The sequence below is a fragment of the Cervus elaphus genome, chromosome 21, assembly GCF_910594005.1.
Source record: "Cervus elaphus chromosome 21, mCerEla1.1, whole genome shotgun sequence".
NCBI lineage: Eukaryota > Metazoa > Chordata > Mammalia > Artiodactyla > Cervidae > Cervus > Cervus elaphus.
Window position 1 is genome coordinate 19,656,477 of NC_057835.1, and position 16,492 is coordinate 19,672,968.

Genomic DNA, 16,492 nt, shown 5'->3' on the forward strand with positions numbered 1-16,492 from the left:
TTCTACATCAGCACTTGCTATTTCACCTTGCACTTTTTTTTAAAATTTTTAATTGGAAGATAATTCCTTCACAATATTGTGATGGTTTCTGGCGTGCATCAACATGAATCAACCGTATATATACATATGTCCCTTCCTGTTAAACCCCCTTTAAACCAAACTTTGTGATTGTCTTATTTTAAGAATTTTTGCAGCCACCCCAAACTTCATCCTGTATTTTATGTTATAGAGATGGCTTCTTTTCTTAAACCTCACAAACCACCCTCTGCTGGCCTCAGATTTTCCTACTGCAGCTTCCTCACCTCTCTCAGCCTGCACAGAACTGAAGTTAATTGGGATCTTGCTCTGGATCAGGCTTTAGCTTAAGGGAATGTTATGGCTGGTTTGATCTAGTATCTAGACCACTAAAACTTTCTCCATGTCAGCGGTAAGGCTGTGTTGCATTCTTATCATTTGTGTATTCAGGGGAATAGCACTTTGTTTCCTTTAGGAATTTAAACTTGGCATTTACAACTTGCCTAACAGGCTCAAGAGGCCTAGCTTTTGGTCTGTCTTGGCTTTAAAAGCGCCTCCCTTGCTAAGCTTAAATATTTCTAGCTTTTGATTTAAAGTGTGAGACACGAAACATTTCCTTTTATTTGAACACTCAGAGGCCATTCGTTGTAGGATCATTAGTTGGCCTAATTTCAATATTGTTGTGTCTCGGAATAGAGAGGCTCAAGGAGAGGAGAGACGAGGGGACACACACACTGTTTATCAGCTTTGCTGTCTGGTATGGGCAAGGTTTGTGGCACTCCAAAACTACAACTATAGTAAGATCAAAGATTACTGATTACAGATCCAGTCATGAAAACATGGTAATACAGTACAGTACAAATATGATCATGAAAAAGTTTGAAGTATTGCAGGAATTACCAAAATGTGAGACAGAGACACACAGTGAGCAGATGCTATTGGAAGAATGGCACCGGTAGACATGTTTCATGTGGAGCTGCCACAAACCTTCAATTTGTAAAAAACAAACAGTCTGAGAAGCTCAATAAAACAAGATATGCCTGTAATAATTACTGGTACTCTGAAGTTGAACTTTTCAAGCTCTTGTCCTTAGCTATTGTTGACCCTAAAATCAAAGAAGCAGTAATACAACCAGAAGCAAATTAAAACTTCACTAAAAAGAGCAAATCTAATTCAAGTAGAGATTAATTCCCATTTCTGAATTTTTAAAAACCCTAAGTAAAAGAAGCAAAGAAGTCTCTTAATAGGTGCCACTTCCTGCCCTTTAGCTTCTGTTATCTTGTTACCACTGTGGGTTGTTTTTCCTTTTAAGCCAATAGTCATATGATGTTAACTACCAATTATCCTCAATTTGTATTATTAGGAATGATGTTTTACCTCTTAGTTTTCTTATATAATACCTAGTTATTAGCTTGAGCACATCAACCTTTCTTTCCTCAAAGTATATAAAATCCCTGTAAGCACATTGTTTGGGCATCTGTTATTTTCATAAATTGTACTTTTGCCTTCTCTGTGATAGGAAGGCTTATTTCCAAGGTGATCATTAGATTGTGTAACTCTGTGTCTTGGTTGTGTGGCTGTGTGTAGCCAGAAGCCAGAAACAGAGTAAAGTTTACATAATGACTGGAGAACACTTAACTGCTGACATTTGTATTACTTTAGAGGTTATGGAAGTAATGACTAGTAGTAATTATTAAAATATTTTTTCTTCCAAGTGTTTGTTTATATTTTCTACACTGTGAAGTTTCAGCACCATGCTAATTAACTGAAAGTATTTTTACTTACTCTAGTCCAGGAGAATCTGAAACAAACAAACAAACGATGGATAATACAGAGACCACCAACTTTGGGATGGCTGTTTCTTTGAGAAGTACATTTCTATTTCTGATTTTAAAGTTGAACACTTTCAAGAGTTTTACAAAGGAGGTGCTCTAGGAAAATAGTTGTCTGGCATTTCCAGGAGATCAGATATAGGAAAACACAGCAAAGGCGATTTAAGTTAAACAGAAAAACTGTTCCTCCAAACACCTTAATAAAAGCTAAACCCTTGTCTGTAACTCCTGATTTAGCTTAAATTGCATGACCATTAATGAAATAGAGAGGGAACACCACTGAAATGAAAGGAAATATGAACTTCCACCCTGTCATGTCCTGTGATATTGTCATTATTTGCTGGGAATAGGAAGAGGCTTCTTGAAAGCCTCTTGTGTGTTGTGATCTTTTTTTTTTTTTTATTCATAAAAGGTAGATTTTATATTATCACACTTTATTGATATATGAAGTTCAGTGTTACTTTTTTTTTTAAACTTTATTTCCTTTATTTTTATTGGAGGCTAATTACTTTACAATATTGTAGTGGTTTTTGCTGTACACTTATATGAATCAGCCATGGATTTACATGTGTTCCCCATCCTGAACCCCCCTCCCACCTCCCTCCCCATCCCATCCCTCTGGGTCATCCCAGTGCACCAGCCCCGAGCACTTGTCTCATGCATCCAACCTGGACTGGTGATCTGTTTCACACTTGATAATATACATGTTTCAATGCTGTTCTCTCAAATCATCCCACCCTCACCTTCTCACATAGAGTCCAAAAGTCTTTTCTATACATCTGTGTCTCTTTTTCTGGCTTGCATATAGGGTTATCATTACCATCTTTCTAAATTCCATATATATGTGTTAGTATACTGTATTGGTGTTTATCTTTCTGGCTTACTTCACTCTGTATAATGGGCTTCAGTTTCATCCATCTCATTATAACTGATTCAAATGAATTCTTTTTAATGGCTGAGTAACATTCCATTATGTATATGTACCATAGCTTTCTTAGCCATTCGTCTGCTGATGGGCATTTAGGTTTGCTATTATTTTCTCCCATTCTGAGGGCTGTCTTTTCACCTTGCTTATAGTTTCCTTTGTTGTGCAAAAGCTTTTAAGTTTCATTAGGTCCCATTTGTTTATTTTTGCTTTTATTTCCAGTATTCTGGGAGGTGGGTCTTAGAGGATCTTGCTGTGATTTATGTCGGAGAGTGTTTTGCCTATGTTCTCCTCTAGGAGTTTTATAGTTTCTGGTCTTACATTTAGATCTTTAATCCATTTTGAGTTTGTTTTTGTGTATGGTGTTAGAAAGTGTTCTAGTTTCATTCTTTTACAAGTGGTTGACCAGTTTTCCCAGCACCACTTGCTAAAGAGGTTGTTTTTTTTCCATTGTATATTCTTGCCTCCTTTGTCAAAGACAAGGTGTCCATAGGTACATGGATTTATCTCTGGGCTTTCTATTTTGTTCCACTGATCTATGTTTCTGTCTTTGTGCCAGTACCATACTGTCTTGATGACTGTGGCTTTGTTAGTAGAGCCTGAAGTCAGGCAGGTTGACTCCTCCAGTTCCATTCTTCTTTCTCAAGATTGCTTTGGCTATTCGAGGTTTTTTGTATTTCCATACAAATTGTGAAATTATTTGTTCTAGTTCTGTGAAAAATACCGTTGGTAGCTTCATAGGGATTGCATTGAATCTATAGACTGCTTTGGGTAGAATAGCCATTTTCACGGTATTGATTCTTCCGATCCATGAACACAGTATATTTCTCCACCTATTTGTGTCCTCTCTGATTTCTTTCATCAGTGTTTTATAGTTTTCTATGTATAGGTCTTTTGTTTCTTTAGGTAGATATACTCCTAAGTATTTTATTCTTTTTATTGCAATGGTGAATGGTATTGTTTCCTTAATTTCTCTTTCTGTTTTCTTATTGTTAGTGTATAGGAATGCAGGGATTTCTGTGTGTTAATTTTATATCCTGCAACTTTACTATATTCATTGATTAGCTCTAGTAATTTTCTGGTAGAGTCTTTAGGGTTTTCTATGTAGAAGATCATGTCATCTGCAAACAGTGAGAGTTTTACTTCTTTTCCTATCTGGATTCCTTTTATTTCTTTTTCTGCTGTGATTGCTGTGGCCAACACTTCCAAAACTATGTTGAATAGTAGTGGTGAGAGTGGGCACCCTTGTCTTGTTCCTGACTTTAGGGGGAATGCTTTCAGTTTTTCACCATTGAGGATAATATTTGCTGTGGGTTTGTCATATATAGCTTTTATTATGTTGAGGTATGTTCCTTCTATTTCTGCTTTCTGGAGAGTTTTTATCATAAATGGATGTTGAATTTTGTCAAAGGCTTTCTCTGCATCTATTGAGATAATGATATGGTTTTTATCTTTCAATTTGTTAATGTGGTGTATTACATTGATTGATTTACGGATATTAAAGAATCTTTGCATTCCTGGGATAAAGCCCACTTGGTCATGGTGTATGATTTTTTAAATATGTTGTTTGATTCTGTTTACTAGAATTTTGTTAAGGATTTTTGCATCTATGTTCATCAGTAATATTGGCCTGTAGTTTTCTTTTTTTGTGGCATCTTTGTCTGGTTTTGGAATTAGGGTGATGGTGGCCTCATAGAATGAGTTTGGAAGTTTACCTTCTGCAATTTTCTGGAAGAGTTTGAGTAAGATAGGTGTTAGCTCTTCTCTAAATTTTTGGTAGAATTCAGCTGTGAAGCCATCTGGTCCTGGGCTTTTGTTTGCTGGAAGATTTCTGATTACAGTTTCAACTTCCATTCTTGTGATGGGTCTTTTAAGATCTTCTATTTCTTCCTGGTTCAGTTTTGGAAAGTTATACTTTTCTAAGAATTTGTCCATTTCTTCCAAGTTGTCCATTTTATTGGCATATAGCTGCTGGTAGTAGTCTTTTATGATCCTTTGTATCTCAGAGCTGTCTGTTGTGATCTCTCCATTTTCATTTCTAATTTTGTTGATTTGATTCTTCTCCCTTTGTTTCTTGATGAGTCTGGCTTACGGTTTGTCAATTTTATCTATCTTTTCAAAAAACCAGCTTTTAGCTTTGTTGATTTTTGCTGTGGTCTCTTGTTTCTTTTGCATTTATTTCTGCCCTAATGTTTTAAGATTTCTTTCCTTCTGCCAACCCTGGGGTTCTTCATTGTGTGTTGTGATCTTAGACAAGGTCTTATACCCCCTCTGACATCAGCTCTTTCCTATTCTAGGGTTATTTTGAGAATTAGATGAGATAATGGTATGAGGCACTTGAAAAACCTTTTTATAAAGTACTCTAAAATATTCAGGACTGCCATTTTATCATGTAGTTTTCATTTTTCTCAAAAAGAGTATTTCAGTTTTTGTGCTCATTTGTTTAATAAATCCTCTGTGTTTAGTTCTTTAAGGGAATCCTTTTTGCTTAGTGGCAGTAACTTCTTGTATAACAGCACATGAAAAACACTGAGTATAATGCCTGGCTTCTCCCTGGAATGAGTTGATTCCCCCTGGAGGTGGTCAGCGAGCTTTGGGGACAAGGGGCTGGCCATGTCTCTTCTGCCACCAACACATGCTTTGGGGAAAGGATCCATGGGTACTAGGAGGGTGTCCACTTCATTTGTTGGGATTTAGTCAGAAAGCTAGTTAAAAGTAATTATTTGGGGAAACAGTCCCCATCACTGTAAACTTAAACTTTATAGCTCTTTATTTCCAGCAATGAGATAGTAAAGAACTACCTAATTACCTGGCAGTTATAATGGAAAAACTAACAGACATTTCTGAAAATAATTTTGTAATACCAGAAAATCAAGCAACCCTTTAAGAAGTCTTTATAAAAGCCTTTAGCTAGGTCTGATGTATCTTAAATGCCTGAATTCACTATTTCTGTTCTATAATTTCTAGAGAATAAAAGTTCTTTAACTTAAAAATCATTTGACAATTATCTTTCTCATGCTAAAATAAAATTCTTAGGAAAAAAAAATTTTTTTTGCATTATGCAGGTATTTTGAAAAACAGTTTGAACTGTCAGAACAAACAAAATTACCCATGTTTCTTCATTGTCGGAACTCACATGCTGAATTTTTGGGTGAGCTAAAGCTAATATCTCATATAAAAATTTGCAGAAATCAAGCTCTTTGCTAAAAGGTGTTTCTGTTTTAAATTCACAGACATAATGAGAAGAAATAGAGATCGGTGTGTAGGGGGAGTGGTAAGTATAGAAATTACTTTTAATAAATGATGCACAAAAGTGCTTTGGTTATTAAGGTTGGCCACTATAAAGTAATTTAGATGTCAGCAATAAAGTTACTAAGGTTCTGCTCTCTCTTAAATTGAGGGCATATAAATTTACTGTTGAATCTATGGACCAGATAAGGTATAAATATAAACCACACTGTTTTAGTTGCATTTACTTTGTTCAGAGTACAAGAATGAGTACAAGAATTCTGTTCACAAGAAAATCCCATGAATTTAGTTCTACACCTTGTAGCACTCTGCATGATCTTTTTCTCTGCTTCTTCCCTCAGCCATTCTTCAATGTTTTTCCATTTAAATTTTGAGCAAAGTATAAATTTAAGCACTGTTTTCAGCTTTTCACTAATTTCTTGTAACTGTACTTGTTATTGTCACTCTGATTAGAGACACATTGTCATTTCTGTAGTTTGCTTCTGTGAGCTGTGGTCATTCAGTTCCATAAATATTATCTAACACTTAGCTTGGATATCCATAGCAGTGATTTTTGTGGTTTTTTTTTTGAATCATAGACTCTTTTGAAAATTGCCTCAGAAAAATGCTCACATGTACAATTTTCACATGTGATTTTAAGGGAGAGTCACCGATCTCTAGCAAAGCTGTGATCCAGGTGTATGAAATCCCATAGTCACACTGTGCCAAAAAGGTGGAGCTGGCAAGAAGCACATACTGTATGCCCACATTACATTGCTTTGATAGTTTTGTGTATATTTTCTCAAGATTTCAGCCTCTGCTTCCTAGTTCATACTACTAGTGATATGCACGTTTTCTACACTACTGTGGTGTTTTCATCTGTCCTTTCAGTCAGTCAGTTCACTCACTCAGTTGTGTTCACCCCTTTGTGACCCTATGGACTGCAGCACACCAGGTTCCCTGTCCATCACCAACTCCCAGAGCTTGCTCAGATTCATGTCCATTGAGTTGGTGATGCCATCCAGCCATCTTGTCCTCTATTGTCCCCTTCTCCTTCTGCCTTCAATCTTTCCCAGCATCAAGGTCTTTTCCAATGAGTCAGTTCTTCGCATCAGGTGGCCAAAGTATTGGGAGTTTCAGAGTTCCGCTTCAACATCAGTCCTCCCAGTGAATATTCAGGACTGATTTCCTTTAGGAGTGACTGGTTTGATCTCCTTGTAGTCCAAGGGATTCTCTAGAGTCTTCTCCAACACCACAGTTTAGTGCTCAGTTTTCTTTATGGTCCAACTTTCACATCCATACACGACTATTGGAAAAACGATAGCTTTGACTAGATGGACCTTTGTCGACAAAGTAATATCTCTGTTTTTGAATATGCTGTCTAGGTTTGTCATAGCTTTTCTTCCAAGGAGCAAGTGTCTTAATTTCATGGCTGCAGTCACCATTTGCAGTGCTTTTGGAGCCCCCAAAAATAAAGTCTGTCATTTTTTCCATTGTTTCCCCATCTGTTTGCCATGAAGTCATGGGACCGGATTCTGTGATCTTAGTTTTTTGAATGTTAAGTTTTAGACCAGCTTTTTCACTCTCCACTTTCACTTTCATCAAGAGGCTCTTTAGTTCTTCATTTTCTGCTGTAAGGGTGGTGTCACCTGCATGTCTGAGTTTATTGATATTTCTCCCGGCAATCTTGATTCCAGTTGTGCTACATCCAGCCCTGTGTTTCGCATGATGTACTCTGCATAAACATTAAATAAGCAGGGTGACAATATACAGCCTTGATGTACTCCTTTCCCAATTTGGAACCAGTCTGTTGTTCCATGTACAGTTCTAACTGTTGCTTCTTGACCTGCATACAGATTTCTCAGGAGGCAGGTCAGGTGGTCTGGTATTCCCATCTCTTTAAGAATCTTCCACAGTCTGTCGTGATCCACAGTCAAAGGCTTTGGCGTAGTCAATAAAGCAGATGTTTTCTGGAACTCTTGCTTTTTCTGTGATTCAGCGGATATTGGCAATTTGATCTCTGCTTCCTCTGCCTTTTCTCAATCCAGCTTGAACACCTGGAAATTCTTGGTTCATGTCCTGCTGAAGCCTGGCTTGGGAGAATTTTGATCATAAAAGAGACAGACACAACTTAGTGACTAAACAGCCAGGATAATACAGTTGACCTTTGAACAGTGTGGTGGTGGTTAGGGGCACTGACCCTGGGTGCATTGGATATCCATGTATAACTTACAGTCAGCCCTACGTATGTGGGTTGCCCACATAGTTCTGCATCTGCAGATTAAACCAACAAAGGATCATGTAGTACTGTAGTATTTACTGTTGGAAAAAACCAGATGTAATTGGACCTTCTCAGTTCAGGCCTGTGTTGTTGAAGGGCCAGCTGTAGTTTTAAAAAATTAACATCAACAACAAATCCAACCTGTTTGACCTTTATTAAAAAAAATTGCCAAATAAAGAATAATTTTCTACAGTGGTTTCTGAGGGTTGTATTTCAGATTATCTTGGTGCTATCAGAAGCTCTCTCTCTCTAGTCAGCTGGAGATGCTGAGGTAGAACCGACCCTTTTGAGCAGCTGTGTTAAGTTTTATTTTTGAGAAACACAGATCCACAGTGTGTTCAGACTCTAGGTGCTGTATTAACACGACATCACTTGTTAAAGGAGTCATTTCACTTATTGTTTTGATTACACAAATAACAAATATATCAAAAGTGTGAACATTTTTGCTTTATCTTTGAAGGAGAAAAAGACCATCTTGATCCTTTTTGCTTGCTGAGCTGATATAGACTATGTAACAATTTACAATTTAATGATGTTCTTACAATCTCTTTATAGATCTTAAAGTTTGTCTCTTAATTCTCTTTTAGGGAAAAAAGTATCCTCTAACAGAAAAATTGAACATCTAAAATTTTAAAGTTATGTACATGTCCACTTTTCCTTATGCCTTGCCTAGAATGTGGCTCCCTCCTCCAGTCCCCTTCCTAGAGGTACAGAGACCTCAGCACAGCCATAGACAGAAATTCTAGCAACCATCTCCTCCTTTCCTCATCACATTGGAGACGACAGGCTATAATTGTAGTTTGATTTGAAAATAAAAACTGTAGTGGCCACCTTTGAAATCCCATATTCCAAATATCCATATTGCATTAAGCCTATTAAGGTTATTTAGAATTTTAAAGAAAAAGTATTATAATAAAATTGTGCCTTCATGTCCTTAGGTGCATTCATTTGATGGTACCAAGGAAGCAGCAGCTGCTTTGATGGACTTGGGTCTCTATATAGGGTTTAATGGTTGGTAGGTCCTTAAGTGCTTTTAACTTTTATATTAAGCAGATTCCTTAAATTGTTTTATAGTGAATTGCTGATAAAGGTTTAAATTTGTTCTATGAAAATTTGTGTATGTGTACTGTATTGATCTTGGTCTGTGCATTTTAGTAATAAATGTAAGAAATAGTATGTTACTATTACAGATTAAAGCTTGAAAATATATAAACTGCTATCCTGTGTTCCAGTGATGGAAAACAATTTTTTGCTGATGTCAGCAGCTAGCTTTCTCTAGCAATGCAGTTTATTTTCAGATCATTTTATCCCTTTAAAACATGTTTGTATTCCCAGCATTGCATATACATATACACAAGTGATATCCATCTATGAGGGAAAGGTCACACTATGACAGTCATCTTCTGTGTCTGTAGGCCAAGAAACGGAGGCACAGAGAAGTTAGGAAACAGGTGTAAAGTCACTCAGTGTGAGAACTTTATACTCTTCCTCACTTGGTGACCTTCCTGCTTTTATATACACTTAAACTTCAGGCACCCAATGCAGTCCACTAGCATGCTGGGTCCCTGGGCTCAATTTCTTCCAAGTTTTTTAATTTGGCGTTTTTACCAGTGTCTTTTCTCAGCTATCAGTGTAGTTCAGTAAATAAATTGCGAAATAGTAAGACTTCCTTCCCCTCTTCAGTGTTCTAGTTCATTATTTTTATTATATATACTTTATTTTTTTTACTGAATTCCATTTTTGAAAATAGAAATATGAAACTGTTTTGCTCTAGAATTAAGACTTAAGTAAATGTCCTAGATGTTTCATATTTTAAATTAATCAATGATTTAATTTTATAGTACATTACAGGTGGCTCAGTAGTAAAGAATACTGCTGCCAAGCAGGAGACAAGGGTTTGATCCTTGGGTTGGGAAGATGCCCTGGAGAAGGGAGTGGCAACCCACTCCACTATTCTTGCCAGAAAAATCCCATGGACAGAGGAGCCTGGTGGGCTACAGTCCACGGGGTCGCAGAATCTCAGACACAGCAGCAGCAGCAGCACCCTTAGGTGAAATTGTGGGTCAGCACGCCCAGTTCTGGCCTGTCCCACAAGGGGCTTCCAGGAACAATCTCCATTCAGAGAGCTGGCAGTAAAATAGTCCTATTTACACAAGAGCAGAGGAAACCCAACATGGGCAACCCAGGCTTCCTTAAACATAACCAGGGGACCATCAGATAAATGAGGTGAACCAGCAGAAAGAAAAAGACCCAGATAAACAGAAAAATTAACATTAGAGGAAACTATTTAGGGAAAAGCACTTTAAAAGAGATCCTTTAAAGATTTGAGATGTTTCATCTGTAAAATATGAACAGAATGCTAAGGAAAAATACAAAAGTAAGAGCTTCTTAAAGATTAAAAAAAAACTTAAAAACTTTTAATTTTTAAAAAAGATTCAAAATTAATGTGTTAAAAATAACAGTACCACTGGAGGAAGCTAGGGAATCAACACACTTAAAAGATTTTTTTATTTACCTCTACCACTGAGTACCTAATAGTAGACAGGAATTTTCTCTTTATACAGGTATTCTAGCTAATAAATGACAGGCTGATGGAATTATAGTATTATTTTGCAACTCCTTATGAACTAATCAGTCTAGGCATTGGGGCATCCACATCTGACTTAAAGGACAACTGGATATTATGTGGTTCTGGACAGAAGATCATACATACTACTGCCTATGAAATTCTTGCAAAAAAATAAAATTCAACTTGAATCCGATCAAGATTCTGGATTGTACTTTAGAGCTCCTTGAAGAAATGCAGAGGACGCAGGACCCTGTTAAAAGACAACACACAGATGAAGTCAAGACGGGGAGATTATCAGGGCAAACAACTGGTTTTCTTCAACATATTTTATGGGGGAAAAAAGATGCTGGTGAAGTTAATAGGTTAAGAAATTTAGAACACTGATGACCAACTGTAATATTTGTCCCTCATTTGAACCCTAGGTCAAACAAAAGGAGTAGGTATGACAATTTGAATACTAGATATGATAAAGAGTTGGATTTTTCTTAGACATAATAGTATTGTTTTTTAAAAAATCCTTATGCTTAGAGATGTGTTAAAATGCTGAATCCATACAACAACTTTCCTTATATAGGAGACAGTAGGGGTAAGTGGATGCACAAGATCAGGAGTTGATAACTGATGGGGCTAGATAATAAATACAGGCGGAGAGTTCTATATATTCTAGTTGTGTATCTATTTGAAACTCCATAAATAGTTATAAGAGGTCTTGAAATAAAAAGTGCAACATAAAGACAGTATTAGTCATCATCGCATTATATAGCAAACCATCCCAAAACTCACTGGCATATTACGTTAAACTTTAACACTCATGGGTTTGAGTCTGGTGGGGTTTAATTGATAATGTGAGCTCTCTGCCACAGGGTACATGTTGGGTTCAGATCTTCACCCTGTGTTTTCATTCCAGGTGCCTAGACACCCAGGTAGCAGCTACTTGGCGCATGCTAATCTCAGAAGATCCTGAGATTGCCATTGTAAATCATAAAGGTGCATTCCAAGCCTCTGGCCATATCCCATTGGTCAAAGCCAGTCTTGAGGCCATGGCCAGATTCAGGTTCCTTCTTCCTACTAAGAAATGGCAAAGATGCAGATACATAATTCTGTCAAAGGAGAGAGAATTGGGACCAATAATCCAGTCTGTCTCAGAGTCTGAAAATGAAAATCAATCCCCCAGAAAAAGAGGTATGAAAGAAGCAGGACCTAGGAGACCAATTCAGGAGTCCTAAACTTGACTAATCAAAGTCCCAGAGGGAAGAGAGAAAATGAAAGAGGAAACGTCCTGTTTTTCCATAATGTTTTCCCTGAGTTAGGCATGGGGGAAAATCTCAATCAGAAGGTTCCAACTGCCTAAATGGATGAAAATGTTTCATGCTCGGACACGTTACCAAGTTTCAGAATGTCTAAGAGAGTAGTGGAAGATTCTACAAGTTTCCAGATTTGGGAGGGTGAGGAATGGGGGGGTGCAATGCAAGATCTTTAAAAGATTGTTTAACATAGACTGTTACAGAAAGTTATTGGATGATCAACTGGTAAACATAAAAAATTTCATCCCCTGAAGTGAGATCTGCTTGGAACAGGTCTTAATCTGGATTCTATAAGGAAAGGATGTGCAAACACTTTTCTAAAGTACACTTCCATTGTAGCCAACCAAAGTTTTCCTTCAAGATTTTGGGTTAGTTTTGCAATCTGTTTTAGACAAGTTTATAGTATGAAAAACTTGTTATTCATCAAATACATTTTTATATATAAGTAACCTTTCTTTTTAAAGCTCACTGAAAACTGAGGCTAATTTGGAAGTTCTAAAGTCAATACCTAGTGAAAAATTAATGATTGAGACTGGTAAGTTTGCTTTTAGAACTTAATTTTCATTTTAAACCATACCCCCAAGAGTTAGAGAAAAGTAATAACAAATATTTTATTTTGAAAAGCATGCTTAAACCTCAACAATTATACTTGTCAGAAAGTCCTTGGGGAGTTGTAATAGAAAAATATTCATGCAAGCGATTTTTTCAGTCTAGAAGCTTGACTAAGCCTAAGCATTTAAAAATGCAGTGTGAGACTATGTGGTAACTAAGGAGATTATTTTATTAAACAAGAATGGATTCAAAAACCATTCAGAATTTTTTTTATACAATGGCTTAATTGTACAATACTTTTAAAGTAATGCAAACATTTAAATCAAATTGGGTTTAAGAATTTTAGAAATTGTTGCCTCTCAGAATACAAAGTTCAGAGCTAAAAATTCTGTCTATAGTCTGAACTCGAGGCTCTTCTTACACACATGGAGTTTTTAAATAAAGTCAAGACTGAGTCATTCTGAAGAAATCAGGTATATTTCCTTAGGGAAGTCATGAAAATTATTAATGGTTGTAAAATGTGTAAACTATTTTAATTCTTTATTAGAGAGTTAGGTAAGTAAATAATCCCAGTATTCAAAGCACAGTTGGGGACTTCCCTGGCAGTCCAGTGGTTAAGACTTCATGCTTCCAATGCAGGGGGCGTGGGTTTGATCCCTGGTCAGGAAACTAAGATCCTGCATGCCACACTGTGCAGCCAAAAAAAAAAAAAGCCACTGTTTGACATTCAGTAGAGGCAAAAAAAGTTTTAAATGTTTTCATGTTACTACTGTATTTTATTTTAGCTTTAGATCATTTTTTAAAAGCATATTGTTAGTGGGGGAAAAGAAGAATAAAAGTTTTAAAAGAATGTGTACAATTTAAGATTTCATCTTGTACTTTCTTAAAGCTGTTTTCTGTTGCCTTTTACCATTTAAGCTGAATCATGGCTTATATTTTTTATTGATAATATCACTAAAAAATAACTTGAAAAGGTAAATCTCTTTGAGAATCTTTCTTTGCTTACCTTTAGATGCACCTTGGTGTGGAGTCAAAAGTACACATGCTGGATCAAAATATATAAAAACTTCATTTCCTACCAAAAAGAAGTGGGAAAACGGGCACTGTTTGAAAGACAGAAATGAACCCTGCCATATAATGTAAGTAGCTTGTTTTCAGGGCCTTCAGAATATTAAAGTCAATCACCAACACTGTTTACAAAATTAATTCAAGGTACAGAATTAAAGTTGGATGAAATCCAAATGATGTTATCAAAAACCATTTTAATGCAGTGATTTGGAGGAATTTGTATCAGCTTTTTTTTTTTTTCCATACCCTCTCAACCCAAAGTGGTTTTACTATAGCAGTAAGAACTTGAAGTGATTCTGGTCATTTGTCATTTTGTAGGGAGGGGGAAAGCTCTTAAAGCTCTCCATAGATAGAATTACCTTACCTGGCTTAAGTTCTGTTATCTTGCAGGTTTCCTGCTGATGGTTATAAAACCAATCTTAGCAGGAGACCCAAATGATTTCACAGCTTGAATAAACCTAAGAAATAACACTGTTCTTTAAGCCTCTGAACAAAAGGACAAATCATAGAAAGGATTTCCTTTTTCCAACTGGAAAAAAGTGCAGAACTTTACAGAATTTTACTTCCTTGGGAAAATCAACATTTGCAAACTGGAAAATTTTAAACTACATTTCAGAAATAAACATGCCTCTAGTCTAATGCTGAATACTAATTAGCATCTTTTTAACAGTTTTAATTATTTGAATAGAGATTACCCCTCCCCCCACTTTAGACTGTAAATTCCATGAAATACATTCTGGAGCTCTTGTCAAGTATCAGGGGAGACACAGGTTACTGAGGCCCTCACCCCACCAGATAAGCAGGTGCACTGTGCCAGGCACTTTGGGTCAGGCATTAAACAAGTCTGACAAAGATCCTCCTGGTGCAAACAAGCAGATAGGAAGTATAATCCAAGACAGCAGTGCTGTTATAGGGGTAGGGACACACACAGGACAGAGCAGCTGCCTGCCCTGAGGGGAAATAGAGCGCTTAACTCAAGTGACATTTCAACTGTTTACTGAGCTGGACTGGGAGTTAGGCCAGATGGAGATAAACACACAGCTTGAGTGAAGGCAGGCTGGGGAAGAGCTGGGAACAGTGACCGCAGTGTGGCAGAAAGTAGGATACTCAGTAAGTGATAGGGAGGACAGGCCAGCGAGTGCAGCCCATGTGCCACCATCTGTGGTTTAGATTTTATCAGGACCCAAAGGATTTTAAGTAGGAAAGCTATTGAACTGGTTGGTATCAATCAGTCCATGTGGAGAAAAGACTGGAAGGGAGACTGGTGGCAGGAATCATACTGATTTCTCAGTATTATGTATTAATTTCCAGTTCCAAGTAGTCTATAGAAGAAAACTCTGTAATTTGCTAAGAAAACCGGGTCTTTAGTGTCACTTTAAATGTTAATAGATTTTCTTTTAGCATATTTTGTCAGATAAAAATTTCATAGTCACTTCATTTAATATATGTTACACAAAGCATTTGTCACTATTATAGAACTTAAAAGTTCCAGTTAATTGCTAATCTCTGTTTATTGATTCCTCTTAGGTGCTCATATTTTAAAAACCCATAAAGGGAAACAAAAAGCTTAAGACAGGGAATATTTAAATGTTTAATTTGACTGAATTTTCTAATTCATGCATAAGAAATATTCTGTCTACATGCAATATTGCTAGAAAACACTGCTGATAATTACCATCATTCTAGGCAAAGAAAGTGAAAGACGGGCACCTTTCTGTTGCAGGGCAAAACCTACAGGAAGAGAAAGCACCTCTCTCCCCACCCCCACCCCACCCCCAGTGCACTTCCAAGTCCCGTGTTCTAGCTTCCTCTGCTGTCCCCGTGCTGAGGATGATGCGGCAGTTTCTTGCTGCCCTTTACAACTAGTTATCTAAGCAGTGGCTTTCAAACTCTTGACTGCTATCCCCACAATACCACACTGTGTGACTTGGTACACACTTGCATATATAAATATAACCCAAACAAAAATGGAACACTATTTCCCTTACTAAATGCAAGTGTACTTTTAATTTTTTAAAAGTTCATCATGACCCACTAATGTGTAATGACCCCCAGTTTAAAAGGGCTTGTTATTTTCACTGGTTAGTTCCACAACTGTGGGACACATAATATGGGCTGGCTTTATGATTTACTTGAACCTGGTTCCTGGCTCTAGTTACATGCAAGATTGTCCCAGAAATTTATTTCTAATTGCTTTGTTTTAAATATCCTAGCAGTTAAACTTTTCTGTTAACACTGCTGAAAACTTTAATACATACTGTTAGGCTTTTTATGCTAAAGATGCTAAAACAGTATCTTTTCATTTATGTGAAAAAAGATAAATATCTTTAAAACAATATTTATTTAGAAATTTAACCATCTATTTTTGTTTTGTTTTAGTCAAATACTGGAGATAATGTCAGCAGTAAGAGATGAAGATCCACTGGAACTAGCCAATACACTATATAACAACACTATTAAAATATTTTTTCCTGATATGTAATTGATATGTGTCTCCCATTTTCCCACCATGTATATAAAATTTCATGATAAAACTTAAGTTTCAATAAAGGAATTCTCTGGAAGTTGTCTAAAGAGGTATCATATCACTGCATACCACCCATGAAGTCAGATCAGAATTTTCTAAAATCACTTAATTTTGGTTTAAAATAGTGAAAAGCCCCCAAAGTATTTCATTTTGTAATCTCTTTAAAAGTTTAAAAGGACAATGTTATGACA

General features: G+C 36.6%; 1 protein-coding gene across 6 annotated transcripts in view; it reads left to right on the forward strand.

The window, feature by feature from the left end:
- TATDN1 (TatD DNase domain containing 1) overlaps positions 1-16,338 on the forward strand; it is a 31,716-nt gene extending 15,378 nt beyond the window's left edge. For 3 of the 6 annotated variants that reach the window (XM_043879433.1, XM_043879435.1, XM_043879434.1), the window contains 6 exons: positions 5,838-5,923; positions 6,006-6,046; positions 9,220-9,296; positions 12,619-12,689; positions 13,719-13,845; positions 16,154-16,338. In XM_043879433.1, coding sequence (XP_043735368.1) covers positions 5,838-5,923; positions 6,006-6,046; positions 9,220-9,296; positions 12,619-12,689; positions 13,719-13,845; positions 16,154-16,256 — 505 coding nt within the window. In that variant the 3' untranslated portion in view covers positions 16,257-16,338. Of the gene's footprint in view, positions 1-5,837; positions 5,924-6,005; positions 6,047-9,219; positions 9,302-12,618; positions 12,690-13,718; positions 13,846-16,153 lie in introns of those variants that run through there. The other 3 variants (XR_006336339.1, XM_043879436.1, XM_043879437.1) reach the window with 3 other exon arrangements.
- The last annotated feature ends 154 nt before the right edge of the window (positions 16,339-16,492 follow it).